Below are 14,989 nucleotides of genomic sequence, written 5' to 3' on the forward strand. Positions count from 1 at the left end.
GCTGCAGACTCCTGCTGCCCAGAGTGCCCCGATCAGACCAAGTATCACACACTCCTGGGGCAAAACCAGCCGGAGTCCGGGTTCTGAGGGGAACCTTGCGCCCCATACCCATCTTCCTCAGCCCGGCCACGGGGTTGCCCCTGCAGCGCTCCCCAACCCCTACTCTGCAGACAAGGATGCAAGTGGCAGGAGCTCTCGAGGGAAGGAGCTTCTGGCCAGGTCACAAGGCCCATGTGTAAGTTGGGGGAGTACACCCCAAATCTGAAGGGGTCCCGATGCCCACAGAAATGCTTCTCAATGCCTGGTCTCCCCAACAGCGCTGCTGTTTGACAGCAGCTGCCTTTAACCTTACAGGTCTTTGCACCTGAGAATCAGTCTGACACTGTCAAGTATTTTTTCTTCTTTAATCCCCAACTAATCTTGAATCTTAACTCATTTAACCCTTTTTTCTGTACTCCCTTTGTTTAAAAGCAGTTTTTAGGTCACTGTTTTTTTAGATATTAACTCCACAATGGTGCATTTCACCTAAGTCCCAGGAGCCTCCCAGCCTGGCAAACCCAGGCCCCCCGCGGGCTACGCCATGTTATGTCATATGGTCAAAAAGTCCACATTTTCTCCTCCCCAAAAAGAGACGGCGATTTTATATTACATTAGTTGAGATTTTGTTCCTTACTTTGTGATTTCTTCCACTGCTTATTCGGTTGTTTGTTCAGATTTTCTTTCAGCTGCTTCTGTGACTTGAAAGTGGTACCTGGAAAACAGTTTAGTTTTGCGGCCTGGCATGACAGGAAGCCGCCGTCTGTGTGCTTCAGAGTCCAAGTTGTGGCACCAACAAACGCAACCCCAGACTCTGTGTTTCTTTTCTTTCATTTTATCAAAAAATAGAAATAGATACCAGATCTAGGAAGCTGTCAAAGAGATGCTTCTATAATGACAGTACTGATTTTGAGAAGGAGGCTGCCAATAACTGTTAAAAATTCAGATGGGGCTCTCCCTGGTGGCACAGCAGGTTAAAGCGCAGCACTATGAAGCTATCACAGCCACTGCAGCACGAGTTCAATCCCCAGCCAGGGAGGTGACACACTTGGCATGGCAGACCTCTCCTGACCACCTGCTGCTCCCCTCAGCAGTGTGCTTTGTCAATCTTCCTTCTGCTTCCTACTCTATCTCTGGTCAATCCTGTACCTCTGGCCTGTACCCCAGTTCTGTTTGCATAAATAAATCTTTAAAAAGAAACTCAAATGAAGAATTTAATAGCTTCTTAGAAGCAGGTATCTCTAAAGCAAATTTTTAGGCAAATGATGGTCTTGGTATCAGACATCACCAGCTTCCACTCATGACTGAGTTACATGCATCTGATACTTAGGAACTAGAGAACCTTTTAAGAGATAGACAACTTACTACACATCTAAACCAAGGGAGAGTCTGAAGAATGTTATACACTTAATACTAAACAGCTTAGTGAGTACTGACCCCTGGTCCAACAGCAAGTGGACAGGGCTGTAAACAGTAGTCGCAAACAATAAACAAGTTAAACCACTGACATCACCCTGGGCGCTGACCCTGCCCCCCGGGACTGGGTGCCGCCTACTTGACCTGGGTGGGCAGAGGGGCTGGTGGCTGGGGCCTCATTAATCATCAATCCCACCAATCACAGATCCCTGTGCCCGTCTCACCCAGGCACGAAGACGCAACCGTGGGTTGCACCTGAACAGAGCACGAGGGTGGGCACAGCCCCTGCAGAGGCCGGCAGTGGCGGCCTGGCCGAGCAGCACTGGGTCCCTGTCCACACACTGTCGAGGTGAAGGGACCCACCTCCCGATGACCTGGGTTTGCTGGCACAGAGCGTCTACTGCTTGGTGGGGGAGGTGGATGTGTGAGCAGCTGCCATTCTGGGCACGTGAGTGCCATTCTGGGGCACGTGAGTGCTAGTCGGACAGTCTCACTTGTCTTAAGTACTTTGTTGTATTTAAAGGATTTCACTAAAATGTTTTATTGCCAAAAAAACAAAAACAAACCAAAAAAAAAACAACAAAAAAACAAACCCACAATGCTCAAATGGAACGAGGGAAATTATCAGACGGCTCTCACCACTTCACGTGCGCGGTTCTCTCCGGGCCATGAAAACAACATACAGCCCTTCCTGAGCCAATTCAACCGTCACATTTAACTCAAGCGTATTTCTGTACGTAATCAATTTTCAAAAACGGGACCAGATCCCAAACGTTTTTCAACATTAAGAACAAAACAAGATTTCTCAAATATGATACATAAGACTGAAAATAGGACTGATTTTTCGTTTAGGAATGTACAGACACTTACTCAATGCTTCTCTTAACGCCATAATCATTTCTTCTGGATATACATTTCTATCTTCCCAGATTTTAAAAATTCGTTCTACAGACTTAGAGACAGATGGATCCCTAAAATGAAAAAGAGAGGTATGTCAATGTCAGCACATCTCAAATGAGAAATCTGATAATAAAGTCATCAGGAAAATTATTTTCCAAATGTATTCTGGTATTTTGTTTAAAAAATAAAAAATCCCAGCCCTCCCTGGTGGCGTAGCGGGCTAAAGCGCAGCACTGAGAAGCTAAAGCCACTTCCACATGAGTTCGATTCCCGCCTGCCCCGGAGGTGACCACAGGGCGCGGCAGACCTCTCCTGACCCGCCCACTGCTCCACTCAGCAGTGTACTTCATCGATCTGCCTGTTCTGCTCCCCACTCTGTCTCTGGTGAAGCCTCTCACCGCCCCTGAGACTCTGGCCTGTACCCCAGTTCTGTATGCACAAATAAATCTTTAAAAAAATAAATAAAATAAAAAATCCCTACCGTACCTAGGGCTAAAATCTTATCCTTATCTAGAGCTTTCTATGAAGGACCTCGTGAGGCTGTGATGACACACAGGACTTCCTCATGGATGTGACGGCATCCTCTGGGGTGCTCCTGGACTCGGCTGGCACCCCAGAGGATGCCCGGCTCTTGGGAGGGAGACCTAGTAAGAAGAACCTATTCTAAAGAAGTCTCCCCGCGCAGAGTGGGAAGAAAGGGCTTCAGGGAGGCAGGATTTGTTATCTTCAGGGTTTGGTTGAAAGCAACCATGAACCAATCACATGCCTGTCACAGGTGTTCCGGAAAGTCAATGTATGACGCTAAGCCGCGTCTGGGGGGCGGGAGGTGAGGAGCAGCACTTTCTCTGCTTGCCTCACAGAGTCAACGGCTGCAAGAACTAGAAAGCGATGCAGGGCGGGGAACTGTTACAAAGGAGAGAAATCTGGCCAGTTCTGTGACCAAGGCATGAAATTAAAGGGAAAGAATCTTCTTCTAACAGATCTGTACCAACTGAGACCTTCTAACATTCACAACTGATCCAAATTTACTTTACCAAAATAAACATTTAACTTGGGAGCAACATTATAAATATCTTTCCCTACAATGCACTTTGATTTTTAAGTTACATTAAGAATCAGAAGTTTTAAATGTAGCCGTGTTTAAGTAAAAAGCACTCTCTACTGCCACTTTTTAAGTGTAGAAAATCTCTCTGCCAGAGGTTTTATATTTTCTTTCTTTTAACAAGTGTTCATCTTTTCCATTTTTCTATTTTATTTTTAATTTTTTAAAAAGATTTATTTATTACACATACAGAACTGGGATACAGGCAAGAGGAACACGGGGGCGAGAGGCTTCCCCAGAGACAGTGTGGGCAGCAGAAGAGGCAGATTGACGACGGACACTGCTGAGGGAGCGGGATAACAGGAGAGGTCGCTGCGCCCCAGGGGCCACCTTCAGGGCCGGGAACTGAACTCGCGCTGAGGCTGCTATGGCTGCGGACAGCTTCACATGCTGCGCTTTACTCCGCTGCGCCATCAGTGAGGTCCCTATATTTTCTTTAAAGTCTCTTAACGACTAACATTTCTTCTACACTCAGTTGCATACTTCACTTAAAATCTACTGGGATACATTATGTAAAGTTGAAATCAATTTCCTATTATCACTCCAACATCCTAACTTCTCTTTTCTTCATCAATATTCTGTGCCTCTTCTATTGTGTATTTACAGTACTTTTCTAAGCTGCAAATTCTGTCCCATGCATCCATTTTTACTATATTATATTCTACATTATATACTATACTATGCATCCATTTATACTATATTATCTTCAAAGCTGTAGCTATCAACCTTGACTACAATTAAGAATTCAAGGACCACCCAGCCACTACAGCCTCCAAGGCCGGGGGGCGACCCACGCGGAGCGGCAGCCCTCTCCCGTCCCGCCCGCTGCTCCCCTTGGCAGTAGGCTTCCGTCCATCCGCCTGTTCTGCCCCCCACTCTGTCTCTCGTTAATTCTCTCACCCCTTGCACCTCTGGCCTGTACCCCAGTTCTTGTATGCATAAATAATCTTTTAAGTGTCAGCAGAGTTCTCACTAAACTGTACTGTATTTACATGCTAGTTTGTGTTTCTGACAGTTTATAATTTTCCCCATAAAGGACTTATATTTTTTATTCTAGGTTACTTTAGATAGCTTTTGTTATTACGGTTGATATTGTTTTTCTGTGATACTTTTAAGTGGTTATTTCTGATGTATTAACAAACACTGAATTGATGGAACTAAACTGAATTAAATATACTGAACTGAATTCTCTATGTCGATTTAACATTGCTAAAATAAAACCTCTGTTAACCAAGGGAAAGTATGTTGCTTTAAATTCCCGTACTATTCCACTGCTTATATCTTATAGTTCTTCAACAACTAGACAAGAGAATGTACAAACTACAATATAAGGTCAATATTCGCATTAACATTAATATAGTGATGAAAGATACTTTGAACAAATTAAAAATTTCACTGTCAACATGGTTTTGAATATATACATTGTTGTAGCATCAAACTTATACCGCTGGATAATGATTTCATCATTTGAATTACTGTGAAAGTCTTTCCTCATAGTGTATGAGGAAATAATTACTGCCTTTATCATATGCAACAATCATATACATACCAATGTCATCTTTAATATTTTCTCATGTAAGTCCTGTCCTGCCAAAATGTAACCCCAAGCACACTAGCATAGCCACTGAGCGTGAGCTAGAGAACGGCTACAAGGTACTCCCACGACGGTCACTCAACACTACTTCCAACTGACTTTAAATTAACATCGCACAAATCTTCTTTTTCTCACTGGTAGGTCTTTTGACCATTTAAACTGTAACCATGGCTTGTCCGACAGTCCGTACTGAGAAACTGTGTCTACCGGGTCACGCCCTCCTCGGCAGGTCACGCCCTCCTTGGCAGGCCTCGCCCACTAGCCTTTCTGATCACGGAAGCCGTGCCAGGCTCTAAGTGCGGGAGGTGGGCAGTGGTGCCAGGAAGCATTTGGGTCACCCACGAGGCAGTGATTCAGGGCTATGACAGAGAGGCAGGTCAGTGAAGCCAGGCAGTCAGGAAGGGGCAGCCTCCGAGGCGCCTGCTCTGTGGGAGGTGGAGGGTGGAGGGAAAGGCGGGAGAGCTGACCTCCCTGAGAACGCTCCGTGGCGCCCCAGCGTGTGCGCAACTGTTCTCGTGGGCTGCTGACTCAGCTTTCTAAAGGAACCAACTTCTTCAGTTCATTTATTCAACATTATAATTTTGAAACCCACTTGTAGTCCCAGAAAGTCTTTTTGTGTTCTACTGTAATCTCTTTTAAGCAATGACATTTTGAAACTGTGAGGTAAACATGACAGGAATTGCATAAAACATTCAAGAGTAATCTAGAAGTGAACGTCCGGGTAAGCACAATCCAGGTTAATTTCCTTTCGTCTTACTACCTGGGCATACATAATGACAGTCCATCTTTGTCGGGTCTGAACTTACATGAACGGAATCATGGCGCATCAATACTCCTCAGCTTCTCACTCAAATCTGAGTGATGCATCTGCTACGGCCACTAACTGCAGGGCACTAGTGTGGTGGCTGTTTCATACTCCAGCCGGTCGTTCACCCGTTTTACTGCGCCAGAACCAGGCTGCCGTCACAGCTTTGTCACCACGAACAAGCAGAGCTGCCAGAGAAGCTTCTTCCACTGCCCTTGCTGTGTACACACAAGCGTCTCTCACCGCGAAAGCCTCGCGGGCCACGGGGCCACTGGGGCCGTGTCGCAAGCCGTTTGACACCAATCCCGTCTGCATCCAGAAGCGCAGAGAACCCCACAGGGCCACACCTGGCTTCCGCTGCCCTTGGCCGGCTTCACCATGATGCCTCGCAGAGCTGCCCGCCCTTACTGATTCAGCGCCTTTTTGTGACCCTGGAGCCGGAGAGCAAGCGGTCTTCACTCCCCTTGGTTCAGTGCTAGACTCTATCACAGAGGGCCCTTAGGGACACCGAGGGGCAGACAGCGGTGGCAGGACGGCCTCTAACAGGCCACAAGCAGGTGTCGGCGGAGGGTCGAGATCAGCGCGGCCTGCTCTGCAGCTCGGCCGTGACTGTCAGGAAGGAGACCCCGCGAGCGTGGCAGGCGGCAGGTTCTTGCGGGAGCCCTCTTCCCTGGGTCTGCATCTCAAGTGGGAGTGGAGGGGCAGGGGAGGGTCCACTTACTTCTCTAAGGGCAGGGCAGTAAGTAGCTGCAAGGACAAACCTGCACTCCCACTGAGAGAGAACCCGCACCCCAGTAATTTTAACAGAAAGAATTGTTAAGGAGGTAGAATAAGAGAGCGCCAAGAGGTGCCGAGGTAGACAGTGCCTGCTGAGAGCAGCTTCAGCAGCTACTACCTGGTTTTCTTTGGCTACATCTGAGGCCATATACTGACCGCCTTAATTTATTCTAGCGTGGTAAGTCTTCAAATCTGACAGAGCCAGTCACCACCACCTTGTTATCCTTCAAGAGTTTCTAGGCTTTCCTTTTTTGGAAGAGGAGGGGAAGCTCTCTAAACATCAGTATAAATTTTAGTTTTATAATTTTCTCCACAGAGACCTTACACCTCTCTATTAAGATGTTTAGGACTTTGGGCCCTCCCTGGTGGTGCAACCGTGTTGAAGTGCACTACGAAGCTGGCCGCAGCCCTTCACCACGTTTGATCCCCGGCCAGGGAGGGACCCCCAGGGCGCAGCAGACCTCTCCGTCTCCCCGCTGCCCCCCTCAGCAGTGGACTTCACGCATCTGCCTGTTTTGCTCCCGCTCTGTCTCTGGTGAATCCTCTCACCACCCCTGCACCTCTGGCCCATACCCCAGTTCTGCAAGCACAAATAAATCAATCTTTGGGGAAAAAGGTTTTAGGACTTCCTAACTTGAGCCAGCACCTGAGTCCTGCAGTCACCGTGACAGGCAGAGTGCTGAGTCGCGGGTGGCCTCGCGCCCGGCCGGGATAAAGCAACGCGCTGCCTGCTCGAAACCAGCGGCTCCCATAGTTTATTTAAGGCCTCGTTTCTTTACATGTTTGTTTTGGCTGCTGACGATTCTGCTGTTTAAAATGGCCCCCAGGTGTTGTGCCAAGCTTCTGTCTAGTGCTCTTAACCCAAAGAGGCTGGGACGCGCCCTCCAGAGAAAACACGCCCTGGGCGGACGCTGAACAGTGGCAACACCCGCGTCACACAGTGTCCGCACGCAGACGTGGTCTGCAGACTGGCCGGTGCAAGGACACGCCGTGACCAGGCCCACGGGAACCTCCCCTCCCCGCCAAAAGCGATGTTCCCCTATTTGCTAGTTCAGTGCTCTGGGCACTGAATCCGTCATGAATAATACTATGAATAATACGCAGCAGCTACATTTCTTTATTTCCATTACAAAGAATTTAAATGTTTCTCATTTTCTTGTTTCTAGCAAAAATTAGTTTCACTGTACTGACCTGAATCCTCTGGCCTTGCTCAACTTTCTCAAGCACAGGTGCCTTGGGCCGTCCACGTGTGTGCTCACACCTGCAAAGAGGCTCAGCCCCCCGCTGCCTCCCAGTGGCGCCCGCCTCGCCCTCAATGCCACGGCTACTGCAGGGTCTCCTGTGGGACACGTGTTCCCAGAAGGGAGACGAGCCTTTCTGTGGCCCACTTGTCTGACAAAGAATGAATTTTTCTGCATGTTTCCCTCCTAGCCAGCAGGCAGAGCACCGCCACGCCCCCAGCTGCGTCCCCCGCGCCCAGGGAGGTGCTGCTGCTGTTTATGAGCACGAAGGATCTGCTCGTGGTTTTCTTGCCCCATTCTCTCTGGGCCGAGGTATGGAGACAAAGTCACGCCAGCCTCCTGACGGGGAGCTGAGCAGCAGGCGCTCTTTTCTCGGAATGTGTGCAAGGCTGGAATTATTTAATCTGATTGGGAATCCAGGACAGGGAATTTCGTTTTTCTCATTAAACTTTGCTTTGATGGGTCTCAAATTCTTTTTTTTTAAAGACTTATTTTTATTCATTTATGCATACAAGAACACTGGGGTGCAGGCCAGAGGTGGGGGGGGTGAGAGGACTCCCCAGAGACAGTGGGGAGCAGAACAGGCGGATCCACCTGACACCCACTGCTGGGGGACAGCGGGGAGACAGGAGGGGCTGCTGTGTCCTGGGTCGCTCCCCAGCCGGGTGGAACCCAGGAAGCAGCAGTGATAGCGCTGGCAGTGCTGAGACTTAGCCCTGTGTGATCAGGGAGACCGGGCTCACTAGCTTTTGCAGCACCTCTCCATCCCTGACACTTGTGTCAGTTTGCACGATCTCCACGACAACCCTGGGTACAAACCGTACTATGAGTCTCGTGTTATAGTACAAAAAACTGAAGAACTGGAAAATGAAATAGCTAATCTAACAAGTGGCAGGTGCAGGATTTGAGTACCACGACTTGATGTACGGTTTCCACTCTCATTGTCTAAGTTCTGCTGATTCCCAAGCAAGAGAAATAATCCAGAAAGGAACCTCGGAAGCATTCGCTACTAAGACACACGAGCAGAACGACGCGACTGAGCGCGGGTGACGGCGTGGGAAGGAGGCCGACGCGCCGCCCGCCCGGCCCCTGGCTCAGCCCTCCGGTCTACCTGGGGATGTTTCTGGATCGCGTATTTTCTTGAGTATCTTCATTTCCAGAATGAAAATAATCCTTGCCCCATTTACACTGGATAATTGGCTTGAGAATCAAAGAAAATGGCAACGACGGAAAGGGGTCTGTTACTAAAGAAGCAGAACCGTGTATTTCAGACGACACCTGAGTGGCGTCTGCTGTCACGCCCCGGCAGTGACACTCAGTGCCTGCGCGATGCGGCCGCTGCTCCAAGCTCACCCTATATATTTATTACTAGCTCACCCGATCCCGTACTGTGGGCTTGGTGCTGTTGTCGGCTCTACCGCACGGAAAAGAAAACGAGGGTCAATTTAAACGGTCTGCAGTTACAAGGCAAAGAGGAGGCGGAACTGGACTCAGTCAATGGTCCTGCACCTTTATGTCTGCGGACGTCAGTGTCTGCACCTGAGGCCAGTGAGCAGGAGACGCCAAACGGAAAGCCAGTTAGCGCTGTCACAGCAAACTGATACCCGAGTAAAGCTGATGATGGGAGACAAAAAGGCAGGGAGGGAAACAGCAGGAGACGCACATTCCTGTAAGTGACCACCTGTAAGTGACCACGAAATGGTGAGACACGGGTTGAAAATTACTGACAGAAGGTGAAAACTTCAGCAGGCCATGAGCTTCATACAGGACCAGCATCAGCACAAAGCCCAGCTCTCTCACTAACGCAACTGTCATTTACTTTGGGCAATAGCTTGACTGCTCCGGGCTTCAGTGTTCTTGTGTTGTAAGAAAGAACAATAAAATCCAATCTGCTTACCAGCAAAATGGGTATTGTGACTTTCAAGTATTACTTGTATGATAATTATCAGTTCACAGCACTTTCACACCAACTGCACAGTAGGGCTTGGTAGAAGGTAAGGCGCACTGTACTGCTTTAAACACTGTGAACTAAGTGTCACCCTATGCCAGACCGGTGAAGCGTCAGGTCACAAGCTATAGGATGGAGAGACAGCAGATATCTGCAGAAGCTGAATGCCACACCAGATGCACCTCTGAGACACAGACTACAAAGACCAAGGAAAGGTGGGTCTGGCCTCCCTGGGGGCGCAGGGGTTAACGCGCAGCACCAGGGAATTGTCCGCAGCGCTGCAGCACCCCGGCCAGGGTGGTGACCACCTAGCGGGGCAGACCCTCCTGCCTCGCCCGCGGCCCCCTCAGCGGTGTGTTTCAGTCCATCTGCCTGTTCTGCTCCCTCTCACCCCCCACACCTCTGGCCTGTACCCCAATTCTGTATGCATAAGTAAATCTTAAAGAAAAAAAAAAAGAGTGGGCCTAGCAGTTATGTCCGAAAGTCTGAGAAACACTAAAATCCAGATTCTCAAGTGGCCTGAAGCTTCACGTTCTTCTCTGAGGCAACAACTACCCGGGAGGCCACTGGAACCTTCTCACCTCACCTCAGAGCGCCAAATCCCTGAACTCCACCAGGATGTCTTTTGCCAACAAAGCTCCTGAGTACAATTCTCTCAGCACCCGCAGGTCCTAAAAAGCAGGAAGAACTGACTTACTTCACCAGAGCAGCCGCCTCAGGAAGCACGTCGGCAAACGACTCGCGGAATATGAGCGCGTTTTTCCTCTTGCAGTTCTGGATGACGTCGTTGGCAAGGTAGAAGAGGTTCAGGCGGTGGGGATAGGCAGCTGGATAATCAAAAGACACAAACAAAGCCCAATCAGTCAACTTATACTGCAGTCAACTTACGGCAAAGACGATGCTGTCAGGCCTCCCTGGCGGCGTCGGGCTAGAGGCGGCGCTACGAAGCTACCTGTGGCCGCTGCAGCGCGAGTCGGACCCCCAGCCAGAGGGCGGCCTCTCCTGTCTCCCCGCTGCTCCCCTCAGCAGCTGATCCACTGCTCTGCTCCCCACTCTGTCTCTGGTGAATCTTCTTAACCCCTGCACCTCTGGCCTGTACCCCAGTTCTTATATTCACAAATAAGTAAATAAATCTTACTTATTTGTGAATAAGTAAGATGTTGTCAAATGATATAGCTGCTATTGCACGGACGGGGACGAAACAAAGGGGCCGATTCACTGAAGCCAGAGCCTAGGAAGTTTGACTCCTTAAGGTTAAATTTCTGTTCTAAGGACTCACTTTGTACATGTCTTACATGAAAATCTCCGAACAAACTAAGCTTGTAAACTCAGCTTATTATGGAGACGTCGTGGTTAACAGAGAGCAGATTTGGAGTCCAGCCAGAATGTGACCCAAAGCCGCTGGCTGAGCTTCCCATCACTCTTGCAAGCGCTCTCGCAAGCGGCCGGTCATCACGGAGACACACTGAAGTCCTCCCACCTGCTGCCAAGAGCAGGCTCGTGGCTCTTTCATCGCGAGCTGAATGTCTTCGCAAGTGTATCATTTGCTGCAAGAACGCACAGAGGTCCACCTTTTTTTCAACGACAAAGCCCAATCAACTTACTGGCCGCACCAGTAAGAGTTACCGCACCCCAAGCTCGACAAGCTTTATGCCATCTAGATGATGAATCACATTTTCCAGTCTCATTTTCTTGATCTCGAATTCCGTAACCTTCCCTCCTTGGCACATTGTAAAATCCCCTCCTCTGAACACAACCTCTCACGCCCATTAATGTGCTCTTCAACTTCATCCAGGTCTCGGTTCATTATTTTCTCTACCTCTACAATCTCTTCCAGCACTTAAGTTCTTTCTTTAACAATACCAGTCGTTGACCATGGTTTAAGCCATTCCTTTAGCAAAAATGTCCTTTTCTTCCCCAATGCCCCCCCTCAATTTAGTCTTTGTTAACACATGTATCCAACAAAACCCAAAAGTTGGATCAATCTAACTAAAGGTCTCTTTGTCTGTATTGCTGTTCCTGGCTTCTAGTGAAGAAAAATCACATCACCTCACCAGGAGGATGGAAACCACAGAAATTCCACCCCTCGCCAGCAAACGTTTAAAGCCAGTCCTTCTGTGAGATCTGAGTCAGCGGACTCCGTCCTTTGCACTGACAACTGCACACCAGCCCACCCCACCACCCTCCTGCAGGTCAGGGGCGCCCGTGCTGCACCCCAGGGAGTGCAGGGTCACTCGGCGCGCTACGAGGTCACCAAGAACGTTCTAGGACTTAAACCCAGCCTGAGCAACTGCCCAAGGCAGTCACGACCGTGCGGACTCGGGATCTGAGAGTTGGACTCCACGCGGTGTCCAGCTCAGCACCTACTCAGTCCGTCACTGCAGGAGCTGCCTTTCCTATCTGCGCGTACAATATGCTAAGAGCTCCCGATAACTATGCTACCTCAACTGTAGGGCCACTGCACCACTCACACAGCAATTACAAGCTTATGAATAAATCCCAACTTTTAAATCAAAAGTTTTTCTTAAAAAAAAATGTTATTTCTTGGGCCCTCCCTGGTGGTGCAACAGCTCAGGCGCAGCACTGCAAGCCAGCTGCAGCCGCTTCAGCGTGAGTTCAATCCCCGCCCCGGAGTGACCCCCAGGGCGCAGCACACCTCTCCGGTCTCCCCGCTGTGCTTTGACAGTCGACAGTCGGCCTGCTCTGCTCCCCACCCTGTCTCTGGTGAGTCCTCTCACCGCCCCTGCACCTCTGGCCTGTACCCCAGTTCTGTCTGCATAAATAAATCATTTAGAAAAACAAAACTAGTAAAACAACAAAGTAGCCATCAGATGAATTCAGAAGGTGAGATTCTTCAGGAAAACAGATTCAATCAATTCACCTTATCAGTGGTGAAATCTCAACTAGAGAGATTATAAGCCCCAAGGACAGAGCAATTTACCTGATTTTCCGTGGGGGGGGGAGGGTGGGTAACGGGTTTGAACTACCAGTTCCAAGTACAATGGAAATGAAGAAATCATTAACGGAATAAAATACCGCAAACACAGAGCGATCTCATGTAGGAAAAACCTGTAGAAGCGCTCAGAAAGGACAGCGACGGCCCGCTTCTAATTTTCTAGACGCACGCTCCCTGACTCCATAGTGGAGTATTGAAGAAATGCAGTCGCTGCCTCCGGTTTAGCTGCTTGTTTTCAAGCTCCTCACCTCTCAGCCTGACGGCCCTGCCGCAGAATCGGCTGCCCGCTGGCCGCCAACCCTCCCCCCCAGGCGGCCTGCTCCTTTTCCGGTGAAAAAGCAGGAGCCGTCCTCACCTCCTGTCTCTCGCCCTCCGCATGCAGACGCGCCAGGCGGAGCGCGTCCGGTGCTGCCTTTGAAAGATGCAGCTGTGGAACCGGGCGGCCAGAAGAAACCCTCAGTGCCGTGGAAACTGGAGTCACGGCTCGGTCACAGGAGCACACACCGAGGGAGAGACAGAGCACTTGCCACTGCTCCCCAAATGTCTCTGCGACAGGGCCTGGAACAGCGACCTTCCCATACCTAATAGCTAGACCACGGCTTCTCACAGGGTCCAGGGTTCCTGGAGGAACGGAGGCTTGCGGGCCAGGAGAGAAAGTACTAGAAGAGTCTGAAACATCTTGGAGCAGAAAGTAAAAAGTGATCAAGATGGCTATCAAGTGACCTCCCACTGTCCGGCTCGAGGGCACGGACAAGTGACAGGATGAAACAAGCACCTGCAGAGGACTGCGACCCCCGAATACAACAGGAGCCCCGCGAGGGCAGGAAGTAAGTAATGAAGCAAACGTGGGAAGGAGCACAGCCCCGCCTCGTCCTGGAGCCAGGACGGCGGCAGGGGACGGGAACGAGCAGCAGCATCAGGCCGGGGCAGCAGAACCTGACTTGGAACAACGCCTGGGTGAGTGCTACCGAGGCCGCCTGAACACGCAGCGCGGGACAGGCACTGTCTCGAGTCACCTTCCCTCACGCCCCGCCACCACCACCTTGGCCAGACCTTCCCCTTCTGGGCAGAGCGCTGGTCTGTGACATTTATGCTCAAAGCTGTGTAACCCAAGCCCAGTGACAGGGGAACATGAAACAAACACAAACCTTGGCCACGGGACAAGTTCCTGGTCCGCAGTCGTTCATTCTCTTGAACCTTTTTCCACCCTGTGGCGCCCTCGGACGCTTCCCCGGGCAGCGCAAGTTTCTTGGAACGGTGTCCTCCTCTCACTCTCGCTTTGAAATGCTCTAGGTGGGCCCAGCTATACGCCCCCCACCAAGGGCCCCTGGCTGGGCAGACCCACCGCCCACACCTGCGGCGGGTAGGACACGGCTATTCCTAGTCTCCTCGTCCTCAGCACGCCGTGGGCTCAGGCTGAAGGCAGTCGCCGCTGACTGCAACACATAATCCTGGGTTCCACACCACACCAGGGAGTGCGGGCACAGGGGCACTGTATCAGTGCTGTGTCACAACTGTTGCAATGGCTTGCAGCTTGTCTCCTCAAAACTCTAAGCAGGAGCCCCAACTGCCAAGGTGACCTCACTGGGGACAGTTATACACAGCAGGTCCTTGCAGTAACACCGGTCTTCCCTGGTGGCGCAGTGGTTAAGGCACAGCACTGAGAAACATCTGCAGCGGCTGCAGCATGTGCTCGACCCCTGGCTAGTGAGCTGACCCACAGGGCGCGGGAGATGCCCTCCTGTCTCCCTGCTGCCCCCTCAGCAGTGTATTTCGGTAGATCCTCCTGTTCTGCTCCCCACTGTCTCTAGTGAATCCTCTCAGCCCCCGAGCCCGGGGGCGGGGGGGATATGAGCAAAACCAGGCAGGATTAACACACTCGAAAGTGAGACTTGGATTTACCCAAATTGAAAAAAAAAAAAAGAAGATTCATGTAAAAGAACGAGGCAGCAAGAAGAGAAGGTCGCCACCTCTGGACCCTTGGTCAGCGGGGCTCTTCTTCAGCTCAGGGAGGTTCACAGTGTTTTCTAAAACATGAGGGTCAAGTAAAAGTTATTCAAGCAAAGGACGTTAGAGGGAGTGAGGTAGACCGCAGCTGGATGGGCGTGTGGGGGAGACGCAGCTATTCACGACACGCACCACTTTCACACCCCCAAGAAATGCCACAAGTTCTTTCAATCAGTTGAATGAAACCGTCACCCCGAAACACAGGTT

At 50.3% G+C, this 14,989-nt stretch overlaps 1 protein-coding gene across 3 annotated transcripts in view; it reads right to left on the reverse strand.

Annotated features, from left to right (window-relative positions):
• Positions 1 to 14,989, reverse strand: part of RPRD2 (regulation of nuclear pre-mRNA domain containing 2) — a 42,962-nt gene that overhangs the window by 17,975 nt on the left and 9,998 nt on the right. For all 3 annotated transcript variants that reach the window (XM_012730139.1, XM_012730138.1, XM_012730140.1), the window contains exons 2-4: positions 10,517 to 10,646; positions 2,323 to 2,423; positions 674 to 751 (exon numbers count right to left, since the gene is read on the reverse strand). In XM_012730139.1, the coding sequence (XP_012585593.1) occupies positions 674 to 751; positions 2,323 to 2,423; positions 10,517 to 10,646 (309 nt within the window). The remainder of the gene's footprint in view (positions 1 to 673; positions 752 to 2,322; positions 2,424 to 10,516; positions 10,647 to 14,989) is intronic.

The sequence above is a fragment of the Condylura cristata genome, unplaced genomic scaffold (assembly GCF_000260355.1).
Source record: "Condylura cristata isolate star-nosed mole 26May11 unplaced genomic scaffold, ConCri1.0 scaffold00026, whole genome shotgun sequence".
NCBI classification, from domain to species: Eukaryota; Metazoa; Chordata; class Mammalia; order Eulipotyphla; family Talpidae; genus Condylura; species Condylura cristata.